We start from the raw sequence: 23,086 nt of genomic DNA, 5'->3' as shown, positions 1-23,086 counted from the left end.
CGCAAAAAATATGACTAAAGTGGTAAAGGTGTATTTTCATTTCCACTCTAATTCTATTGACAGTTTAGTCAGGAAACATATTTAATATTAATTTAGTTCATACATTTTAGCACTACATACTTATTTTCCTAAGTCATTTATGAGTCCCTTTCTATGCAGTATCTATTTTTGTAATCAGCCTGACCTAAGCCTAAGTTTAATGTGTTAAATAGTAATCTTTGTGATGAACACATGCTTTCATATCATTGAACCAGGTGGTAAGTGTAAGTGTGATTATTGAATATGATTCAAATCAAGAGTAGGATGACTCATTCAGTGTTAATATTTGAGTATGTAGTGGAAATTCCTGTCATAGCTTAGACTTAAGACTTAATAATGGTGCTCCTTGATAATGATTGACTGGCAGTAAAGCAAGTCACCAAGATGACAATGTCCAGTGTTGAAGTAGGAAACAGAAGAGCAGGGCTTAGTCTGAGAGCTACTAAGTGACTTTAATTGAGTCTGAGAGCGACTTAGTGAGTTGAATGAGTCACATGGGGTATAGAGCGTGTCAACAAAAGAGTCAAAGAGGGAGCATTAGACTGTCAGTGTCAGTAAACATGTGTCTGACCGCCTTAGAGCATCTAGCCCCGCCCCCACCGGCCCTGTGGGCGCACTGGTCGCTGTCAGTGCGACACGCTCCACAGTGGCAGCTGAGGGCCACCGGGTAGGTGAAGGCAGCGTTGGTGGGGAGGGGACATCCGGGCAGCTGGGCCGTACGGTACTCCACCCTCTGGTAGGTGCAGCCTCTCTGGATGAGGAAGCGTGAGCCAAATATGTCCCGCATGTTGCTGTCCTGTGAAGATACACAGCAGCTCTTTACATGGAACAAAGAACATGGAACACTTTCATTTGTGAAACTGTTGCTATTTTTTATTTATATATATATATATATATATATATATATATATATATATATATATATATATATATATATATATATATATATATTAGGGCTGCAACTAACAACTAATTTGATAATCGATTAATCTGTCGATTATTACTTCGATTAATCGATTAATTATCGGATAAAAGAGACAAACGACATTTCCATCCTTTCCAGTATTTTATTGAAAAAAAACAGCATACTGGCACCATACTTATTTTGATTATTGTTTCTCAGCTGTTTGTACATGTTGCAGTTTATAAATAAAGGGTTATTAAAAAAAAAAAAAAAAAAAAAAAAAAGTAGCCTCTGCGCATGCGCATAGCATATATCCAACGAATCGTTGACTAAATTAATCGCCAACTATTTTTATAATCGATTAGTTGTTGCAGCCCTAATATATATAAATAAATATATGTGTAAATATATATATATATATATATAAATATATATATATATATATATAAATATATATATATATATATATATATATATATATATATATATATATATATATATATATATATATATATATATATATATATATATCCATCCATCCATTTTCTACCGCTTATTCCCTTTTGGGGTCGCGGGGGGCGCTGGAGCCTATCTCAGCTACAATCGGGCGGAAGGCGGGGATATATATATATATATATATATATATATATATATATATATATATATATATATACAGAGTCATGGTCAAACGTGTACATAGACTTGTAAAGAACATCATGTCAGGCTGTCTTGAGTTTTCAATAATTTCTACAAGTCTTATTTTTTTGTGATGTAGTGATTGGAGCACATACTTGTTGGTCACAAAAAACATTCATGAAGTTTATGAATTTATTATGGGTCTACTGAAAATGTGAGCAAATGTGCTGGGTCAAAACAACGATGTTAATATTTGCTTACTTGGCAAGTTTACCTGCAATAAGGCACTTTTGGTAGCCATCCACAAGCTTTAATTTTTGACCACTCCTTTTCTGGACTTGTTTCTTCAGCATTGTCCACAGTTTAAGTCAGGACTTTGGGAAGGCCATTCTAAAACCTTCATTCTAGCCTGATTTAGTCATTCATTTACCACTTTTGAGGTGTGTTTGGGGTCATTGTCCTGTTGGAACATCCAACTGTGCCCAAGACCCACTGTATCTTCCGAACCATAGAACACACCACTTTATAATCTGCACCCACTAAATTTGAGAAGAAACAAATATTTCTCCACATGAACTACTGTAAACCACTGATAGATATTTTGTGACATGAGTTATTTACACTGTAAAATGTCAAAACATGTTGTAATATTTGGCATAACTACTAGTATTGCACAGTTGTTATAGCATTTTCTAAAAATAAAACACTTATTACTAAAGAGCTATGTTTTTTTTTAATATTAAACTACTCATTTGTCACCTGTGTCACAAACTTACAGACACCTATAGTTAGCTTAGCTGGCATATAGTCACTTACATTGGATTGGTTTTAGCTAGGACTGTCAACAATAATAATATCCATTTATCCATCCATTTTCTACAGTTTGTCCCTTTTTGGGGTCGCGGCGGGGTGCTCGAGCCTATCTCAGCTATCATTGTTATATAATCATGATTTGATTGAGTTACCGCAGGATTCAAGGGCAAGGCTGCATGTAGGATCAATGACAGGTGACAGGAAGCAGAAACATACAAAATAAAGTAATAAACTGAGCGGTGCAGAGAGAAAACTAAATAAAAACAGATTAACGGATACGAGCTGTGTCATAGAAACAACTGATCTTCCAGCTTGAGATATGACTATTTGTATTTAAATAATGAGTATACTCACATTTTGGTCAAGTGAAAGTCTTTAGCAGAAAGAGTGAGTAAAATAGCATCATGGTGAGTAGGGTACATACCCTGGAGTAGCAGGTCACCCAGAGTAGGTTACATACCCTGGAGTATAAGGTCAACCAGAGTAGGGTACATACCCTGGAGTAGCAGGTCACCCAGAGTAGGTTACATACCCTGGACTATAAGGTCAATCAGAGTAGGGTACATACCCTGGAGTAGCAGGTCACCCAGAGTAGGTTACATACCCTGGACTATAAGGTCAATCAGAGTAGGGTACATACCCTGGAGTAGCAGGTCAACCAGAGTAGGGTACATACCCTGGAGTAGCAGGTCACCCAGAGTAGGGTACATACCCTGGAGCATAAGGTCAACCAGAGTAGGGTACATACCCTGGAGTATAAGGTCAACCAGAGTAGGGTACATACCCTGGAGTATAAGGTCAACCAGAGTAGGGTACATACCCTGGAGTAGCAGGTCAACCAGAGTAGGGTACTTACCCTGGAGTAGCAGAAGCCCACACAGATGGTGGTGTTGATGGCCACACAAAAGTCACACTCTGGCTTCTCCACGTACAAAGTGAAATCTGTGGGCATGCAGGTTGGTGCTGCTGGGTTGAAGATGAGGAGGAGGAGGCCGCAGGTGAACGCTGCAGTCTTCATCTTCAGAAGGCTCCAAGTCACTTTCAGACCTAGCAAAGAAAAAACAAAGGAAGTCACAAGAGAACTTTTCTTATTTATGTGCTCTCTTCTGCATCAGCGACTTGAGACAGGTGGAAGTGGTGATGCTGTGCCTGAGCAGCCTCCTGCACATAAATAGTCTACACATCAGGAATAATCATCTCTTATCTCCAATCTGAAAGAAGAGGAGACCATTAGACTGATGTCATGAATGACTGATTATTTTCCTCCAGGAGTTCATGCATGTTCAAACCTCCTATAAGCCTTGTTTTTGCTTGGAGTCTCTCGAATATCCATCCATGTGTAAACATTAACTGTAGTCTTCATATAACGTCACCTTACAAATGTGAGTAAAGACCACAGCGTTGTAAAAAGTACACACACTCACAAACACAATTCCATTCTAACTATCATCAGCCAGTGTTTTAAAGTCAATGGAGCTACTGGATATCTTCTGTACGGGAGTTAGTTTAATGATTGTCCAGGATAGTCAAAGTCTCGTCCACTAAGATAATGTAGAATTGGTTTTCCTCACAGCCACACATACTCCGTCATTGTCCTGCTCAAATACCAACATAGGAAAGTGTTGTGGTATATTTCTGTGCAATGAAGATGGACAGACCTGTACAGTAAAGTCGATTTTACACCAACAAACAATAACAATTGAGTTTCTCCTCATTATGTCCGTTGAAATCAATCACCCATCAAATCTCTGCCCTTGACAAATATTACACGCCAACCCAAAGGTCCTTCTGATAAACATGATTTCCTGCCATAGTCTCCTGTCAAGTGCAATAAAGTCTCCATCATTGGAGACAGGGACATGACTAGGAGTGATTATGATGTGATGGTCCGGCTGCATAAACCTGCCCTGCCTTCTGAGATAAGCGGCAGGTCGAGAGCACACTGAAGCTGTTCATTGACCACTCCAGGAAACGTCTGACTGTCAAGCTGCTGTATCAGAACATTGACAACAGCTTTTTACAATGCTGGCTGACACTCAAGTGTCCTTGATGGATTATTAACAAAGGGATATGATCTTTATGGTCTTTGGAGCACTTCAGGCGGACTCGGCTTCTGTTGTAAGTGTGAACAGTGTTGGCCACTGTAAACCACATGGGGATTTAGTTTAGCTGTTGTTGTTTAACTGGACTATTCTACAAGACTGCAGCCTCAAGTAGAAAGGCACACAGCACCTTCTCGTCTGAACCAACCATGGTTGGTACAGGTGGTCCAGTGGCCACCTTCTCCGTATGGGACTATGTGGTGTTTGCCGGGACAATCCTGGGAGCAGCAGGCATCGGCCTCTTTCAAGCCATCCGAGGTCGCAAGGAGACCAGCTGCGAAGAGTTCCTGTTGGGCGGGCGGCAGATGACGGCGGTACCGGTGGCCATGTCTTTAACGGCCAGCTTTATGTCTGGCATCACCGTCATCGGCACACCTGCCGAGGCGTACTTGTTTGGGGCATCCTTCTGGCTGTTTGGCTTCTCCTACGCCATAATGTCCACCCTCACTGCCGAGATCTTTGTGCCCCTTTTCTACAGACTGGAGATCACCAGTGCCTACGAGGTAAGAGACCGTGGATCAACTTCACAAATACTGTTGTTGCAATATTCAGGGATCCCAGCGAGGTAAAAAACTATTGAAAAATATCAACTGGGGGTCAAGAGGGCCCTTTTGGGGGTGGAAGATATTTCTCCATTTTTAAGATGCTTTAGAAGTCCTATCTTACATGTGTAGAAAAACACGACCCAATGTGCCGTTAAGATAATCACTGATTAAACTGCTCCAAATGTCTTGTAGTGAAGCAAAAAGCCTTGTCATTTTGTAGAGACCAGTTGGCTAACAGTCTTATAAAGATGTTTGGCTCAAATACACTATATTGACAAAAGTATTTGGCCACCCAACCAAACGATGAGAACCAGGTGTCCTAATCACTTGGCCTGGCCACAGGTGTATCAAATCAAGCACTTAGGCATGGAGACTGTTTCTACAAACATTTGTGAACGAATGGGCCGCTCTCAGTGATTTCCAGCGTGGAACTGTCATAGGATGCCACCTGTGCAACAAATCCAGTCGTGAAATTTCCTCGCTCCTAAATATTCCAAAGTCAACTGTCGGCTTTATTATAAGAAAAGTGAAGAGTTTGGGAACAACAGCAACTCAGCCACCAAGTGGTAGGCCACGTAAACTGACAGAGAGGTCAGCATAGTGCAAAGACTTTCTGCACAGTCAGTTGCTACAGAGCTCCAAACTTCATGTGACCTTCCAATTAGCCCACGTACAGTACGCAGAGAGCTTCATGGAATGGGTTTCCATGGCCGAGCAGCTGCATCTAAGCCATACATCACCAAGTCCAATGCAAAGCGTGGGATGCAGTGGTGTAAAGCACGTCGCCATTGGACTGTAGAGCAGTGGAGACGCCTTCTCTGGACTGATGAGTCACACTTTTCCATCTGGCAATCTGATGGACCAGTCTGGGTTTGGAGGTTGCCAGGAGAACGCTACATTTCGGACTGCATTGTGCTGAGTGTGAAATTTGGTGAAGGAGGATTTATGGTGCGGGGTTGTTTTTTATGAGTTGGGCTTGGCCCCTTAGTTCCAGTGAAAGGAACTTTGAATGCTCCAGGATACCAAAACATTTTGGACAATTCCATGCTCCCAACCTTGTGGGAACAGTTTGGAGCGGGCCCCTTCCTCTTCCAACATGACTGTGCACCAGTGCACAAAGCAAGGTCCATAAAGACATAGATGACAGAGTCTGGTGTGGATGAACTTGACTGGCCTGCACAGAGTCCTGACCTGAACCTGATAGAACACCTTTGGGATGAATTAGAACGGAGACTGAGAGCCAGGCCTTCTCCACCAACATCAGTGTGTGACCTCACCAATGCACTTTTAGAAGAATGGTAGAAGATTCCTATAAACACACTCTGCAACCTTGTGGACAGCCTTCCCAGAAGAGTTGAAGCTGTAATAGCTGCAAAAGGTGGACCCACATCATATTGAACCCTATGGCTTAGGAATGGGATGGCACTTCAACTTCATGTGTGAGTCAAGGCAGGTGGCCAAATACTTTTGGCAATATAGTGTATTTATGAGGAGGCCAGCGGTGAAATCCCACATTCTTCACTAGCTTGATCGTACAATACTATGAATTCCTTTACTTTACCACAAATGTTGGGACTCTGGTGTAAACTTGGCATGAATCTGTCAGGGTAACTTCATTGTGTGCGTCAAGTGCTTCCTTAAGATGCTTGTATCACCCACCCCTCCATACAGAGATACAACATTGCAAAGTTTGCATTTTGCAGTGCGACTTGTTGGCTACTCCACTTTGAAATATTGCCACACTGTCATTCATCATGATGTTTGCTCTGGTCGCGCACTCCGGAGGTTAAAGAGGCGAAGAATAAGTCATTTTTGTGTAACAACATTAGCATGCTAACGGACTTATTAGCTTGTGTGCACTCTATTTATCTCGTACACAACACACATTAGTATGGTATCAGAGACATAGTTACAAGTACTCTCCCATACCTGTACCTAAAAAAGAGCCGTTTATTGAATGGCCGACCACGACAGTTTAAGAATCACTGGGCTAGAAGAATAGCAGAATGTCATTAAATAGAGGACATCTGGGATCCCTGAATATCACAACAAAGCTGATAAATGAAATGAAAAACAAATCACGTGGACAGATCAATTAAAATGCTTTACAATGTTTGATCCTTTCTAGTACCTGGAGTTGCGTTTCAGCCGGCCCATTCGAGTATTAGGGACTTCAATGTACATTGTGCAGACGGTTAGTGACCTAAAACTACTCCTGTGAGAATGTGGACTAAGACTGGAAAAAAAGCACAGCAAACAACATCTGTCTGTTCCCCTCTTGCTTTATGGAAAAGGACATCTTGTGTGAATGTGAATAACAAGCATCAACCAATCAACTAATGGCAGCTCTCTTATCAGGCCCTGTACACTGGTCTGGTCATTTACGCTCCTGCCCTGGCACTGAATCAGAGTAAGTCAACAAAGAACAACTTTGTCAAGCGTTTACATGTCCCAGTGATGCCTTTTCTCAGTAAAACAAGGCTAGAACATCTAAAAAAACCCAAGGTGAGGTGAAGTCCATATCTGCAATCAAGTACCATGGTAGGTGCACGCAGAAAAGCAAGAAGTGCAGTGAGGTGGTTTAGAGTTCAACGAGGAATGGAGCTGAGATAAGGTGGTGAGGACTGCTGCAAGGCACGCAACAAGGAAATAAAAAGTGAATATAGCATGGAAGCTACAAACCCCGTTTCCATTTGAGTTGGGAAATTGTGTTAGATGTAAACATATTTGATGTTCAAACTCATAAACATTTTTTTTTTGCAAATAATCATTGACTTAGAATTTGATGCCAGCAACACGTGACAAAGAAGTTGGGAAAGGTGGCAATAAATACTGATAAAGTTGAGGAATGCTCATCAAACACTTATTTGGAACATCCCACAGGTGAACAGGCTAATTGGGAACAGGTGGGTGCCATGATTGGGCATAAAAGTAGATTCCATGAAATGCTCAGTCATTCACAAACAAGGATGGGGCGAGGATCACCACTTTGTCAACAAATGCGTGAGCAAATTGTTGAACAGTTTAAGAAAAACCTTTCTCAACCAGCTTTTGCAAGGAATTTAGGGATTTCACCATCTACGGTCCGTAATATCATCAAATGGTTCAGAGAATCTGGAGAAATCACTGCACGTAAGCAGCTAAGCCCGTGACCTTCGATCCCTCAGGCTGTACTGCATCAACAAGCGACATCAGTGTGTAAAGGATATCACCACATGGGCTCAGGAACACTTCAGAAACCCACTGTCAGTAACTACAGTTGGTCGCTATATCTGTAAGTGCAAGTTAAAACTCGCCTATGCAAGGCGAAAACCGTTTATGAACAACACCCAGAAACGCCGTTGGCTTCGCTGGGCCTGAGCTCATCTAAGATGGACTGATACAAAGTGGAAAAGTGTTCTGTGGTCTGACGAGTCCACATTTGAAATTGTTTTTGGAAACTGTGGACGTTGTGTCCTCCGGACCAAAGAGGAAAAGAACCATCCGGATTGTTATAGATGCAAAGTGTAAAAGGCAGCATGTGTGATGGTATGGGGGTGTATTAGTGCCCAAGACATGGGTAACTTACACATCTGTGAAGGCACCATTAATGCTGAAAGGTACATACAGCTTTTGGAGCAACATATGTTGTTATCATGGACGCCCCTGCTTATTTCAGCAAGACAATGCCAAGCCACGTGTTACATCAACGTGGCTTCATAGTAAAAGAGTGCGGGTACTAGACTGGCCTGCCTGTAGTCCAGACCTGTCCCCCATTGAAAATGTGTGGCGCATTATGAAGCCTAAAATAGCACAACGGAGACCCCCGGACTGTTGAACAACTTAAGCTGTACATCAAGCAAGAATGGGAAAGAATTCCACCTGAGAAGCTTCAAAAATGTGTCTCCTCAGTTCCCAAACGTTTACTGAGTGTTCGATCCCTGCTTCTGTCACTGCCGTTGTGTCCTTGGGCAAGCCACTTTACCCACCTGCTCCCAGTGCCACACACACTGGTTTAAATGTAACTTAGATATTGGGTTTCACAATGTAAAGCACTTTGAGTCACTAAAGAAAAGCGCCATATAAATATAATCCACTTCACTTCACTACATGTGGACACACAAGGAAGCAACTGGAACTAGGACAGACTCTGTGCTGACTCAATATCCAAACTTTCTTCTGATTCAGTCACTGGACTGGACCTGTGGGGAGTGCTGGTGGCCACAGGGGCAGTGTGCATCCTCTACTGCACCTTGGTAAGTAAAACACTGTTTCAATCCACAGCAGTTGTGTGCAAACCTTGTTTAACTAATGATCTATTCCAAGCATTGCATTTTAGATGCTCATGCTACACGTGTGCTCATCTTGTCCCTAGGGCGGCCTGAAAGCAGTCATTTGGACCGACGTGCTGCAGATGGTGATTATGTTGGCAGGTTTTGTGGCTGTGATAGCGAGAGGGGCAGTGCTGCAGGGGGGCCTGGCCAACATCTGGGAAGATGCCAGGCGAGGAGGCAGGCTGGAGGCCTTTGAGTAAGATCACAACTTGTCATACATAGTTAGGCTTGGACACACCAGTGATATTCTATATCTGGAGAGTTTATGAAAATAAGCTTTTATAGTGCAGTATATATATACAAATAATTATTTCTTCTGCCTACTTCCAGCCAGTAAATACAGTAAATACAATCAGACAGAAATAAAATGAAATAACTTTAACTGGCCAGGGTATGAAAACTTAATGATTTAACTGCATGTTTTGAAGCACTTATAGGAGTCTATGATTTACTGAAGCTTTGCGTGTACTAAAACACGTGCAAACTTTTTAGCACACAAAGTGATCTACTAAACGTGTGCAAAGTAGATTGCATTTTTTAAGTGAGCAGAATAAGGTGTGCAAACGCTTTTGCATTTGTCTTCATTAGTATGCAAAATATGCAGTACAGGCCAAAAGTTCTCATGCAATGTGTTTTGTTTATTTTCATGACTATTTACATTGTAGATTGTCACATCAAAACTATGAATGAACACATGTGGAGTTATATACTTAACAAAAAAGGTTAAATAACGGAAAACATGTTTTATATTCTAGTTTCTTCAAAATAGCCACCCATTGCTCTGATTACTTTTTCGCACACTCTTGGCATTCTCTCCATGAGCTTTAAGAGGTGAAATGGTTTTCACTTCACAGGTGTTCATTCATAGTTTTGATGTGACAATCTACAATGTAAATAGTCATGAAAATAAAGAAAACACAATGAATGAGGAGAAGGTGTTTCCTGTACTGTATACTGATCATCTAAACAACCACAATACGGGGAGGAGAAGATGCAACTCTCATTTTCTAGCACGCACAATGTGATTACATGACTCATCAGCACTAGGAGTTTTATTGAGCGCATGTGAGAAGGACACACATGGCTGTGAGAGAGGAGTGCAAAGACACACGATGGATGTACTACATGTGCGTTTCAACATATTTGGATGGTCAGAAATAAAATACAAATATTACACTAATCACTATTCTACTCAGTAACACTATTTTATCATTTTAGCTACTAGATGACTTAAAGGGGAACTGCACTTTTTTGGAACTTTGCCTATCATTCACAATCCTAATGAGAGAGAAGAAAACCGAGGATGTCGTTGTGGCTTGTGCAGCCCTTTGAGACACTTGTGATTTAGGGCTATATAAATAAACATTGATTGATTGATTGATTGAAGAAAACATGCTTTATTTTTGCATTCTAATTTGTAATAATCAGCTTGTTGTAGGTGGCTAGCAATGCAGCTAATGGGATCAATCCATTCTGCCTCTAAATCACTTTAAAATGCATTAAAAAACCGTCAACAATACTTCCTTTACATTATGTAACCTGCATTATAACCAAACTGTAGCAACATTATTTTTGTAAGAGCGAACACTGAGAAACTGTTTTTCTAGTATACTAACACATCACCTTGAGACGGCATGCTACAGTATTAGTCATAAACTAGCTTCTACGTCAGCAGCTGAATGCCTTTTGAGTTAGTAATACACAACACAATCTGTACTGAGTGAAAAACATGAACAATCATATTACAGTATCTATCCATCCATCCATCCATCTTCTTCCGCTTATCCGAGGTCGGGTCACGGGGGCAGCAGCCTAAGCAGGGAAGCCCAGACTGCCATCTCCCCAGCCACTTCATCCAGCTCTTCCCGGTGGATCCTGAGGCGTTCCCAGGCCAGCCCAGACATAGTCTTCCCAACGTGTCCTGGGTCTTCCCCGTGGCCTCCTACCGGTCGGACGTGCCCTAAACACCTCCCTAGGGAGGCGATCGGGTGGCATCCTGAACAGATGCTCGAACCACCTCATCTGGCTCCTCTCCATGTGGAGGAGCAGCGGCTTTACTTTGAGCTCTTCCCGGATGACAGAGCTTCTCACCCTATCTCTAAGGGAGAGCCCCGCCACCCGGCAGAGGAAACTAATTTCGGCCTCTTGAACCCATATTCTTGTCCTTTTGGTCATAACCCAAAGCTCATGACCATAAGTGAGGATGGGAACGTAGATCGACCGGTAAATTGAGAGCTTTGCCTTCCGGCTCAGCTCCTTCTTCACCACCACAGATCGATACAGCGTCCGCATTACTGAAGACGCCGCACAAATTTGCTTGTCGATCTCACGATCAACTCTTCCCTCACTCGTGAACAAGACTCCGAGGTACTTGAACTCCTCCACTTGGGGCAGGGGCTCCTCTCCAACAAGGAGATGGCACGCCACCCTTTTCCGGGCGAGAACCATTGACTCGGACTTGGAGGTGCCGTTTCTTATCCCAGTCGCTTCACACTCGGCTGCGAACCGATCCAGTGAGAGCTGAAGATCCTGGCCAGATGAAGCCATCAGGACCACATCATCTGCAAAAAGCAGAGACCTAATCCTGCAGCCACCAAACCGGATCCCCTCAACACCCTGACTGCGCCTAGAAATTCTGTCCATAAAAGTTATGAACAGAATGGGTGACAAAGGGCAGCCCTGGCGGAGTCCAACCCTCACTGGAAACGCGTCCGACTTACTGCCGGCAATGCGGACCAAGCTCTGACACTGATTGTACAGGGAGCGGACTGCCACAATCAGACTGTCCTATACCCCATACTCTCTGAGCACTCCCCACAGGACTTCCCGAGGGACATGGTTGAATGCCTTCTCCAAGTCCACATAGCACATGTAGACTGGTTGTGCAAACTCCCATGCACCCTCAAGGACCCTGCCGAGAGTATAGAGCTGGTCCACAGTTCCACGACCAGGACGAAAACTGCACTGTTCCTCCTGAATCCGAGGTTCGACTATCCGGCGTAGCCTCCTCTCCAGTACACCTGAATAGACCTTACCGGGAAGGCTGAGGAGTGTGATCCCAGGATAGTTGGAACACACCCTCCGGTTCCCCTTCTTAAAGATAGGAACCACCACCCCGGTCTGCCAATCCAGAGGTACCGCCCCCGATGTCCACGCGATGTTGCAGAGTCTTGTCAACCAAGACAGCCCCACAGGATCCAGAGCCTTAAGGAACTCCGGGCGGATCTCATCCACCCCCGGGGCCTTGCCACCGAGGAGCTTTTTAACTACCTCAGCAACCTCAGCCCCAGAAATAGGAGAGCCCACCACAGATTCCCCAGGAACTGCTTCCTCATAGGAAGGCGTGTTGGTGGGATTAAAGAGGTCTTCAAAGTATTCCTTCCACCGATCCAAAACATCAGCAGTCGAGGTCAGCAGCACACCATCCTTACCATACACGGTGTTCACAGTGCACTGCTTCCCCTTCCTGAGGTGGCGGTTGGTGGTCCAGAATCGCTTCGAAGCTGTCCAGAAGTCTTTTTCCATGGCTTCCCCAAACTCCTACCATGTCAGAGTTTTTGCCTCCGCGACCGCTGAAGCCGCACACCGCTTGGCCTGTCGGTACCTGTCCGCTGCCTCCGGAGTCCTATGAGCCAATAGAACCCGATAGGACTCTTTCTTCAGCTTGACGGCATCCCTCACTGCTGGTGTCCACCAGCGGGTTCCAGGATTAGCGCCACGACAGGCACCAACTATCTTGCAGCCACAGGTACAATCAGCTGCCTTGACAATAGAGGTGCAGAACAAAGTCCACTCAGATTCAATGTCCAGCACCTCCCTCGTGACATGTTCAAAGTTCTTCAGGAGGTGGGAATTGAAAGTCTCTCTGACAGGAGACTCTGCTAGATGTTACCAGCAGACCCTCACAATGCGTTTAGGCCTGCCAGGTCTTTCCGGCATTCTCCCCCACCATCGCAGCCAACTCACCACCAAGTGGTGATCGGTAGAAAACTCCGTCCCTCTCTTCACCCGAGTGTCCAAAACATGAGGCCGTAAATCCGATGACACAACTACAAAGTCGATCATGCAACTGCGGCCTTGGGTGTCCTGGTGCCAAGTGCACATATGGACACCCTTATGTTTGAACATGGTGTTTGTTATGGACAATCTGTGACGAGCACAGAAGTCCAATAACAAAACACCACTGGGGTTCAGATCCGGGCGGATATTCTTCCCTAACACGTCTCTCCAGGTTTCACTGCCGTTGCCAACATGAGCGTTGAAGTCCCCCAGTAGGACAAGGGCATCACCCGTGGGAGCACTTTCCAGTACTCCCTCGAGTGTATCCAAAAGGGTGGGTACTCTGAACTGCTGTTTGGTGCGTAAGCACAAACAACAGTCAGGACCCGTCCCCCCACCCGAAGGCGGAAGGAAGCTACCCTCTCGTCCACCGGGTTGAACTCCAACGTGCAGGCTTTGAGCCGGGGGGCAACAAGAATTGCTACTCCAGCCCGTCGCCTCTCACTGCGTGCAACGCCAGTGTTGAAGAGAGTCCAGCCCCTCTCGAGAGAACTGGTTCCAGAGCCCTTGCTGTGCGTCGAAGTGAGTCCGACTATATCCAGCCGGAACTTTTCCACCTTGCGCACTAGCTCAGGCTCCTTCCCCCCCAGCGAGGTGACATTCCACGTCCCAAGAGCGAGCTTATGTCGCCGAGGATCGGACCGCCAAGTGCCCTGCCTTTGGCTTCCGCCCAGCTCACATTGCACCCGACCTCTATGGCCCCTCCCATGAGTGGTGAGCCCATTGGAGGGGGGACCCACGTTGCCTCTTCGGGCTGTGTCTGGCCGGGCCCCTACTCCGGGCCTGGCTCCAGAGGGGGGGCCCCGGTGACCCGCGTCCGGGCGAGGAAAAACTGAGTCTTGGTTGGTTTATTTCCATAGAAGTCTTCGAGCTACTTTTTGTCTGATCCCTCACCTAGGACGTGTTTGTCTTGGGAGACCCTACCAGGGGGCATAGAAGCCCCCGGACAACATAGCTCCTAGGATCATTGGGACACGCAAACTCCTCTACCACGATAAGGTGGAAGCTCAGAGAGGAGTAACTAATTATTATTTCATGTTCTGTTTGTACACAGCTATCCAGACAGTGTATGTAGTTGTACTAACGCGCATGACATGTATCATGATCAATATTATAGTGAGTCATTCCATGGACAGTTGGGTAAGCACACAACTAATGTCGGCATAACTTGCCTCCAAGCTCCACTTTTACAACATCGGAGTCACACAGGCTTCCGTCTGCTCCAAGGTTCCAGCCTCTCTTTGTGCTGCTTCTATAAGCAGTAGTTCATCCTCCGTATGTTCAGCTTCAAAATGCATGTCCACCTCTGGCACAGTCACTGCAGAAAAAACATTATGTGAGTTGTGTATTATCCTAGGAGAAATGCTATATGTGCAGGAATTTTCCAGTCTGGTGTTGGTTAGTTCTAGCTTAACTGACTCCTCACCCGGACAAGCAGACACTGTAATTGCCTGTGTCCACGCTTGCTCTAGTCTAGTTAGTCAAGTGTGACCCAAACAGTAATCTATGTACTAGGAAGAATGATGGGGCCTTCCCGGTTAGGGTGCAGGCCGTCCCTCATCAGCAAGCCGGGTTTGCCCCAGAAAGAGGACTAATTATAAATAAACGTTAGTCCCTGTTTTCTACAAAAACTAAACAAGACTAATCTGCTATACCTCTCAACATTGCTTCTCGCAGGCAGGGGGTCAGAGACAAGTACTCCATGCCTGGACATCTTTCTAGTTCTAGCTATGTTCCTCTTTGTAATCTCTGACTGTCTCATCCTAGTGTCATTGGAGCCAACGTGTACAACTATGTTTGCATCGCCAGTGGTGCGATTAGCCTGTCGTATGTGTTTACTGGGCCTGTAGCAAGTTAGCTGCCTAAGATTAGCTTCAATGTCAGGTGCTCTGGCCCCGGGAATACACTTAATTGTGGCTGGTTTGCTAAGCTTTATGTTTCGGGTGATGGAGTCCCCTATGACTAAGGTGTGGTTCCCGGTAGACTGGGGTGTAGGACTAGCTAAAAGGCTAAAACTAATATGCGTCTCAACCGGTTCACCGTTGCTTATAGGCCGCTTAGGGCTGCTATAAGCTGGGCTAGTTAGCTCGCTACAGCTAACGCTAGCAGATGTGTCCGCGACGTCTAAAGTAATGAAATTACTCTGCTGTAACTGGCGGACACGGTCCTGGAGTAGAGCTATCCATGAGTAAGGTGCACAAAGTAACTGAGTCAAGTTTTTGTTGCCTTTGGAGCACAGTAGCTTCGGACTGTACCTAGTTTAGCTTCGCTAGCTTAGTAACGAGCTAGCTGAAAGTGAGGCACTGAAACAGAGAGTGTAAGTTTGATAAGACTGTTAAATATGTTGGAGAAGGAATAACGAAAGCTGTAAATCGATTAGAAGCACACAGACATAAAGTTAGCAGCGAGAGCGGTCAGACTTAGAAGGCTACATTGGTGACTCTTATTAGCCACATTTTGCAAGTTTATTTTTAATTATTTTTAGAATCCTAAAATAAAAAGACATGTTTGTTTTTGTTTCTCATGATTGTGAATGATAGGCAAAATTCCAAACACCAGTGCAGTTCCCCTTTAAGGGGCTAATTAAAACAAATTTAAATAATGCGTTTTGGTGTCATTTAATTGTTTTAATGACATTTGTTTTCTCACATAGAATATATGTTACTAACATAAATCCTTTGCGATAAAAACTTCTTGAAGTATGCATATTTTGCAACATGAGCACAGCAGTGCAGCCTCCATCCTGCCATGCACCTTCAGCACTAAATGTCAATGTGAGTACACTGAACGACTGCTTCTACAACGCCCATAAAAAGTGGTCGATGTCTGCTGCTTTTGTGAAAACATAGTAAAACACCAAAGTTATGAGCATGATCACATGAATGTGCAGTAAATGAGTCTGCCTATTATTTGGTACATGCAAAATCCTCATTTAAATAAGGCGTTTTGCACCACTTTTTAGTTGTAGTCTTAGTAAATCAAACGCAACACGCCCACTAAAAGTACACATTATTTTATAGATCGCACACGCTGTTTAGCGTGTGGTGTTTTGGATCTGAGTAAATCAGGCCTATACAGTATATATTCATCTCTACAACCAACTTTAAGATGAAACAAAATAGCAAAAACTCAATTTGCTGATTCTCTACATGAAAATGTTGTAATTGGACTTAGCTTTGACCCTGATCCACTGAAGCGGCATACTTTCTGGACCATCACAATCGGTGGCAGCGTGATGTGGGTATCCATCTACGCCATCAACCAGTCCCAGGTGCAGCGCTACATTTCCTGCAAGACATTGGGCCATGCAAAGATGTGAGCATTCCTGCACGCACATCCTCACCATTATGTAACATCTTTGTGACAGCTCGCTTACTGCGCCCAGGTCTTTGTATGTAAACATGGTGGGTTTGTGGGTGACTGTGAGCCTGGCTGTGTTTGCCGGACTCACCATGTTCTCCATTTACAAGAAGTGCGACCCGTTCACCAATGATGACATCAACTCCACTGACCAGGTAACCAGTCAAGTGTCACCTGTGAAGCGTGTGTTAACTGCTTTGTCTTCATAAGAACAGTTGCTGCCTTACCTTGTCATGGACATCTTGGCAGTCTACCCAGGAATCCCTGGCTTGTTTGTGGCTGCTGCATACAGCGGAACCCTGAGGTGAGCACACGTTATGCACGCCTGCACAAGCAAACATAACAGTTGGGTATAGGCTTTACTTGGTGCTGTCAGAGAGAACAATGCAGCATGTTTACTTGTGTGGGAGTGGTTCATTCCCTCTCACCAAGTCAGTTCCTAAGAAATATGACCAACTTCCACGTGGGTTCTTCAGCACAGTGTCTTCCAGCATCAATGCTCTTGTTGCTGTCACTGTGGAAGACTTCATCCGTCCCATATGCAAGAACCTGACACAGAAGCAGATGACATGGTTGAACATGGGCCTGAGTAAGTCTTATCTAACCTTGTTCACAAATACGACAGAAATCACATACTTTGCTCTGTACAAACGTGTCCAAATTGTTTGGAGAGCAGCCTGATGTGCACTTTAAGCTGACATGTTCATAAATCCCAGTGAAATCTTCACATACCATAAGAAGCACAACATAAAGGCAACAGTGGAGTGTGAGATCAGTTGTGTTGAAAGGTGCCCTGGCTACCTGAAACAACACAAGGATGTTAAAATGTGAGTGAAACATAGCAGGCTGTCATAAAGTGACAAGTGTTCACAATGTCATCTCTGGAAGCTTCTGTGAGTAAACTAGCACAAGGTGAATCATGTGTGGAGAGATGACAGCTCTTACACAAGTTGATGTACAGTATGTATATGTATGTCATCCTCATGTTAGAACAGGCCTGGGCAATTATTTTCACTCGGGGGGCCACATTTAGAGAATAACATGTGTCTGGGGGCCGAATATCTGATTTTTAGGAATACTAATACCTCACAATAATGTCTGATTGAATGCTAAAAACTTTATGACAGACCGCTTTAAAAAACAGAATGGAATTTTACATTATTTTACTGAATGAGACACCCAGAATGAATGTGGGTTTTACAATATTAACTATGAAGGATAAAAGCGTTATATAAATATAATTCACTTCACTAAAACACTGAATATTGACAACATATCTCCATCCACATATTGTCGCGAACTCGCATGGCTGCAATTGTAGTGACCCCAAGATGCAGGAACCAGGAGAGTGACGATCAGGTAAGATGATTTACCGTAATTCACTCAAACAGAGATAAAGCAGTCTTGCATGTAACAGTTCTCAAAACATAAGTCAATTCTCGAGCACCGAGGAGTGCGCGGGACAGGCAGAAATAGAAACATGTTGATTGGCAGCAGGTGTGGACTGGCTGCCAATCAACAGCAGGTGAGGGGAAAACAGCGCTCAGCGGGACACGCAGGAAATAGAACCAAAATAAGAGCACTGATAGGAAATAAACGCAAAACAAGGAAGCACAAACAGAAATGAAGTGACAGATTGTCACACATATTTTACAATAAAGCTAAATGCAACAAAAATTCAACAAACACGGCGAAATATGAACACGAAGGGTAATAAAAAAAAACACCTACTGTCTGATACATCTTATATATCACTAAGCTTTAGAACTTTGTTGTAAAAATCTCCTTCCACATCTGTCCCTGACACCTACATTTCACTCTGGAAACACTGCTTGGTACCTCGTCTGAGCTGCTGTGACTTAGATCACCATAGTAACTAATTACATGACCATAGTAACAAATTAAATCACCATAGTAACTCATTAGATTACCATAGTAACTAATTAGATTACCATAGTAACTAATTACATTACCATAGTAACTAATTAGATGACCATAGTAATTAATTAGATGACCATAGTAACTAATATTACCATAGTAACTAATTAGATTACCATAGTAACTAATTAGATTACCATAGTAACTAATTACATTACCATAGTAACTAATTAGATGACCATAGTAACTCATTAGATGACCATAGTAACTAATTACATGACCATAGTAAGTAATTAGATGACCATAGTAAGTAATTAGATGACCATAGTAACTAATTGGATGACCATAGTAACTAGTATATCACGCATATTCCAAGCATGGACAGACTTAGTATAGTTGAAGACTTACGGTCATTAGAAAAGATGAGTGCACATCATAATGGCAGCTACACTTTACATCTTAAACATCTAAAAAAAATGATTTGGGAATGTCCGGCGGGTCAGATTGAAAAGCTTAACGGGTTATATATATATATTAAGAGAGAAAGTACAGCGCATCCACAAAGTTCAGTGAGCAGGTTGTGTTATGTGTGTTGACTTTTTGTTTTGATTGCAATTAATTTGCGCCATGAGTGGCAAAGGTAGTTTGGATCGGGTCATATAAGTCAATGGTGTGCTAAGCAGGCTTCACACTACATTTCATGGTCATTGAGCTGATTTACTGGCGTTGTCTAAGAGATGGAGGCACACTTGCAGCATTTGGACACATGTGTAGTGTTCAAATTAAGTAGACTAGGGACATCTCGCGAATTAAACTGAAGACGTCGGCGGGCCGCACTTAGCCCGCTGGCTGAACCCTTTTAAAATAGCAAATCATCCATCTACTTGCCTCATAAAACGGTTCCCTGACAAAAACTATAGTGTACACAAAGTCTGACCCAAGTCAAGAAAGCTGTTTTCCTACCAAGGTGTATTCTTTGGCGCTCTGTGCATCGGGATGGCTGGCGTGGCTTCACTGTTGGGAAGTATTCTGCAGGTAATGCTGACATGCCTTACCACGGACTCTTCAAAGCACACATGTCCTGACACTTTTCTGTGTGCAGGCCGCTCTCTCTATATTTGGCATGGTCAGCGGGCCTCTTCTTGGCCTTTATCTGTTAGGAATGCTGTTCCGCACATCCAACTCCATGGTGAGTATGAAGTATGCATGGACACTGAGCTGACAACCTGACAACCTGTTGACTCTGCAGGGAGGCCTGGCAGGAATGGTCCTGGGCCTGGTGTTGACCCTGTGGGTGGGGATCGGAGGTCAGATTTACCCGGCAACCACTGCCAAGACAAACCCTCTGCCAGTCAGCACTGTGGGATGCAACAGCACACACCAGTACAACACCACCACAACAGCTCCCTGGACCAGTCCACTGACCATGTCACCTGAGTGAGTACTAAGTACCAAGTACTGGACCAGTCCAGTGACAATGCCACCTGAGTGAGTACTAAGTACTGAACCAGTCCAGTGACCAGTCCTATAAATCATGCAGGTTTTTTTCAACTGCCTTAAAGGGGAACTAGACTTATTAGGGTGAATTTTGCCAATGATTCACAATCCTTCTGTAAGACAGGAAGACATATATTTATTTGAATGCCTTCTAACTCATAAATATATGTAAATAAAAGTCATCTTACAGTGGAGCTAACAGAAGCCCTCTAAATAACCATCTAAAAGCACCAACAATACTCCATTTACATTTCCTGACTGGAATACTCACCAAGTATTAGTCATATTGGTTTTAAAGCGCTAAAGCAGACAAACTAGTTTTAGCGGCACAGTGGTCAGAGGGCGCTAACTAGCTTGTGTGTTGACATTTTAGGCTTTGTTTATTCTTCATCATAAATCATGCCTCTCACCTGGATAGTAGAAGGACGAGGATACAATCCGATAAATTGACAACAGACATTGTACAGTAAGTGATGTTATGTTATGTTTGTTGTCTCTAATGAAGTCTTCAGTGAGTAAAAATCAGTGATGTTGTCAAGGAAAAAGCAAATGTGATGCATTTTTGAAATTATTACATCGCCTTATGCTTAAAATGACCAAAATACATAAATATTACATGTTATTATGAATGTTACTACATGACATATATACTTACATCATGTATATATGACATGTTATTATGAATGTAACTACATGACATATATACTTACATCATGTATATATTACATGTTATTATGAATGTTACTACATGACATATATACTTACATCATGTATATATTACATGTTATTATGAATGTTACTACATGACATATATACTTACATCATGTATATATTACATGTTATTATGAATGTTACTACATGACATATATACTTACATCATGTATATATTACATGTTATTATGAATGTTACTACATTACATATATACTTACATCATGTATATATTACATGTTATTATGAATGTTACTACATGACATATATACTTACATCATGTATATATTACATGTTATTATGAATGTTACTACATTACATATATACTTACATCATGTATATATTACATGTTATTATGAATGTTACTACATGACATATATACTTACATCATGTATATATATCACATGTTATTATGAATGTTACTACATGACATATATACTTACATCATGTATATATTACATGTTATTATGAATGTTTTTTTTTTTGAGGCGGTAGGAAGCCGGAGTACCCGGAGGGAACCCACATGCACCTGGGGATAGGTTGATTGGCAACACTAAATGGTCCCTAGTGTGTGAATGTTGTCTGTCTATCTGTGTTGGCCCTGTGATGAGGTGGCGACTTGTCCAGGGTGTACCCCGCCTTCCGCCCGAATGCAGCTGAGATAGGCTCCAGCACCCACCGCGACCCCAAAAGGGACAAGCGGTAGAAAATGGATGGATTATAAATGTTACTACATTACATATATACTTACAGCGTGTATATAAACCTTAATGGAGGTGTTTGGATGTTTTTTAGAGCGTTTTATGGGCGGAATAGAGCAACTTCCATAGGCTCCATTGTTAGCTGACTCTTACTAGTTTTTATTTACGAGTTAGAATGCATAAAAAAAGAAAAACATGTGTTCTTATCCTACATAAGGATTGTGAATGATTTAAAGAAATGTACTAATGATGGAGTGATTAAGGAGGATCTCCTGTGTGTTTAGCAGTGTTCGGCCTCCATTAGCAGACTCCTGGTACTCTCTGTCCTACCTCTACATCTCTTTGCTGGGCACGCTGACCACAGTTGTGAGTGGCCTCTTGGTGAGCATGATCACAGGTAGGAACTACCCATGGTCACAAAACCTTACACAGCATTAGAGAAGACAGCATTAAGTTACACTTTCGTTGTTTTTAGGTGGCTGCAAGCAAAAAAAGCTCAACCCCGATCTCTTTGTGAGGAAAAGTGACTTTCTGTGTTTTGGCTGCAACAGAAAATCCCAGGTAGAGATCACAGACCCTATTTTGTATTGCAATTATTCCAAATATAAAGGTGTGGCTGACTAACCTGTCCATCCACTACAGGCATCAGGGGAAAAACTCAAGCATTCCCCACACTTTCACACGGGAGCCGACAAGCCAGGACTTGCACACCCTGAGGGGACGAGAGAAGACGTTGAGAAAGTGACCAAACTTTAGGGTCAAATCATCACATTGCACCTCTGAGATGTATTCATCACACATTGCAAGGTGGCCGCTGCTGCTGGATCTGTCTTTAAACACATGTTCCAAGCCTTTGTAGGGTTTGTATTCTAATGAATGTAATATTACTGTGGACAACTTAGCGGAGTCAAATTCCTGTGAAGAATCTACTGACTCACCACCAGATGTCACCAGACGGTATGTCAATGGACTAAAGAGCAGTGGTCGCCAACTACCAGGCCCAGAGAAACATGAAATCATTTATAGAGGACTGCATTGACTTTGGCCTGTGCCACTAGACACACCATAAGCTTGTTTATAGATGTACAATAAACTGCTCATAACAAGTTGTTATAACTTTGTGACATGACACAATGCACATTTACCAACATACCAAATATAAATGTGACAGATTGTAGCCAAAGGCTGATTTCCATCTGCATCTCTTTGCAAAGAAACAAGCTCCCACTAATTCAGCATTATAGTGAGTTGTATCTCTCATGCACTTATGTTCGCTGTATTTATCTGGCACAAGTGGAAAGCCGGTCCCTGAAAATAATGCCAACATTAAACCGGTCCGTGGTGCACCACTGTATAGACAACACTGGCACCATGTTTGCTTTGATTACAACTGCATTTTAAAGTCATATTTCCTTTACTACGCACTCTTTATTAGCAAATTGCCCTCAAAATAAATATTATGCATTAAAGATCTATTGTAGTGTTAACACCTGAGACACCTGCCTTGTCAACTGTTACTTGCCAACACAA

General features: G+C 43.1%; 2 protein-coding genes across 3 annotated transcripts; one reads left to right on the top strand and one right to left on the bottom strand.

The window, feature by feature from the left end:
- Positions 1 to 523: 523 nt before the first annotated feature.
- Positions 524 to 17,880, bottom strand: tshba (thyroid stimulating hormone subunit beta a). The gene is made up of 7 exons (XM_072912831.1): positions 17,408 to 17,880; positions 17,200 to 17,320; positions 16,999 to 17,096; positions 16,863 to 16,945; positions 14,584 to 16,699; positions 3,249 to 3,439; positions 524 to 835 (listed from the first exon to the last, which is right to left on the bottom strand). Exons 6-7 carry the CDS (start codon positions 3,408 to 3,410, stop codon positions 563 to 565), a joined length of 435 nt encoding a protein of 144 aa, XP_072768932.1. The 5' UTR covers positions 3,411 to 3,439; positions 14,584 to 16,699; positions 16,863 to 16,945; positions 16,999 to 17,096; positions 17,200 to 17,320; positions 17,408 to 17,880; the 3' UTR covers positions 524 to 562.
- On the top strand, positions 3,413 to 22,662 carry slc5a8l (solute carrier family 5 member 8, like). Of its 2 annotated transcripts, none has more exons than XM_061936883.2 (15): positions 3,413 to 4,997; positions 7,168 to 7,233; positions 7,398 to 7,449; positions 9,207 to 9,274; positions 9,394 to 9,548; positions 16,586 to 16,726; positions 16,797 to 16,926; positions 16,987 to 17,075; positions 17,248 to 17,360; positions 19,617 to 19,684; positions 19,752 to 19,838; positions 19,899 to 20,086; positions 21,844 to 21,953; positions 22,032 to 22,117; positions 22,199 to 22,662. In XM_061936883.2, the coding sequence occupies exons 1-15, from the start codon at positions 4,644 to 4,646 to the stop codon at positions 22,310 to 22,312; spliced, it is 1,821 nt and encodes a 606-aa protein (XP_061792867.1). In that variant the 5' UTR covers positions 3,413 to 4,643; the 3' UTR covers positions 22,313 to 22,662. The 2 variants fall into 2 exon arrangements, with proteins under 2 accessions (XP_061792867.1, XP_061792859.1); XM_061936875.2 differs by having other exon boundaries at positions 21,841 to 21,953.
- Positions 22,663 to 23,086: the final 424 nt, after the last annotated feature.

This window comes from Nerophis lumbriciformis, linkage group LG03, assembly GCF_033978685.3.
Source record: "Nerophis lumbriciformis linkage group LG03, RoL_Nlum_v2.1, whole genome shotgun sequence".
NCBI classification, from domain to species: Eukaryota; Metazoa; Chordata; class Actinopteri; order Syngnathiformes; family Syngnathidae; genus Nerophis; species Nerophis lumbriciformis.
This window is presented reverse-complemented; position numbering and strand designations above follow the sequence as displayed.

Bases quoted from the DNA above. Each gene is read 5' to 3' on its own strand.
- slc5a8l (XM_061936875.2), top strand. From the start codon at position 4,644: ATGGTTGGTACAGGTGGTCCAGTGGCCACCTTCTCCGTATGGGACTAT. The intron at 16,727-16,796 runs GTGAGCATTCCT...TACTGCGCCCAG, and splicing joins ACATTGGGCCATGCAAAGAT to GTCTTTGTATGTAAACATGG. The intron at 22,118-22,198 runs GTAGAGATCACA...CATCCACTACAG, and splicing joins GCTGCAACAGAAAATCCCAG to GCATCAGGGGAAAAACTCAA.
- tshba (XM_072912831.1), bottom strand. From the start codon at position 3,410: ATGAAGACTGCAGCGTTCACCTGCGGCCTCCTCCTCCTCATCTTCAAC. The intron at 836-3,248 runs GTAAGTACCCTA...GTATCTTCACAG, and splicing joins TGGGCTTCTGCTACTCCAGG to GACAGCAACATGCGGGACAT.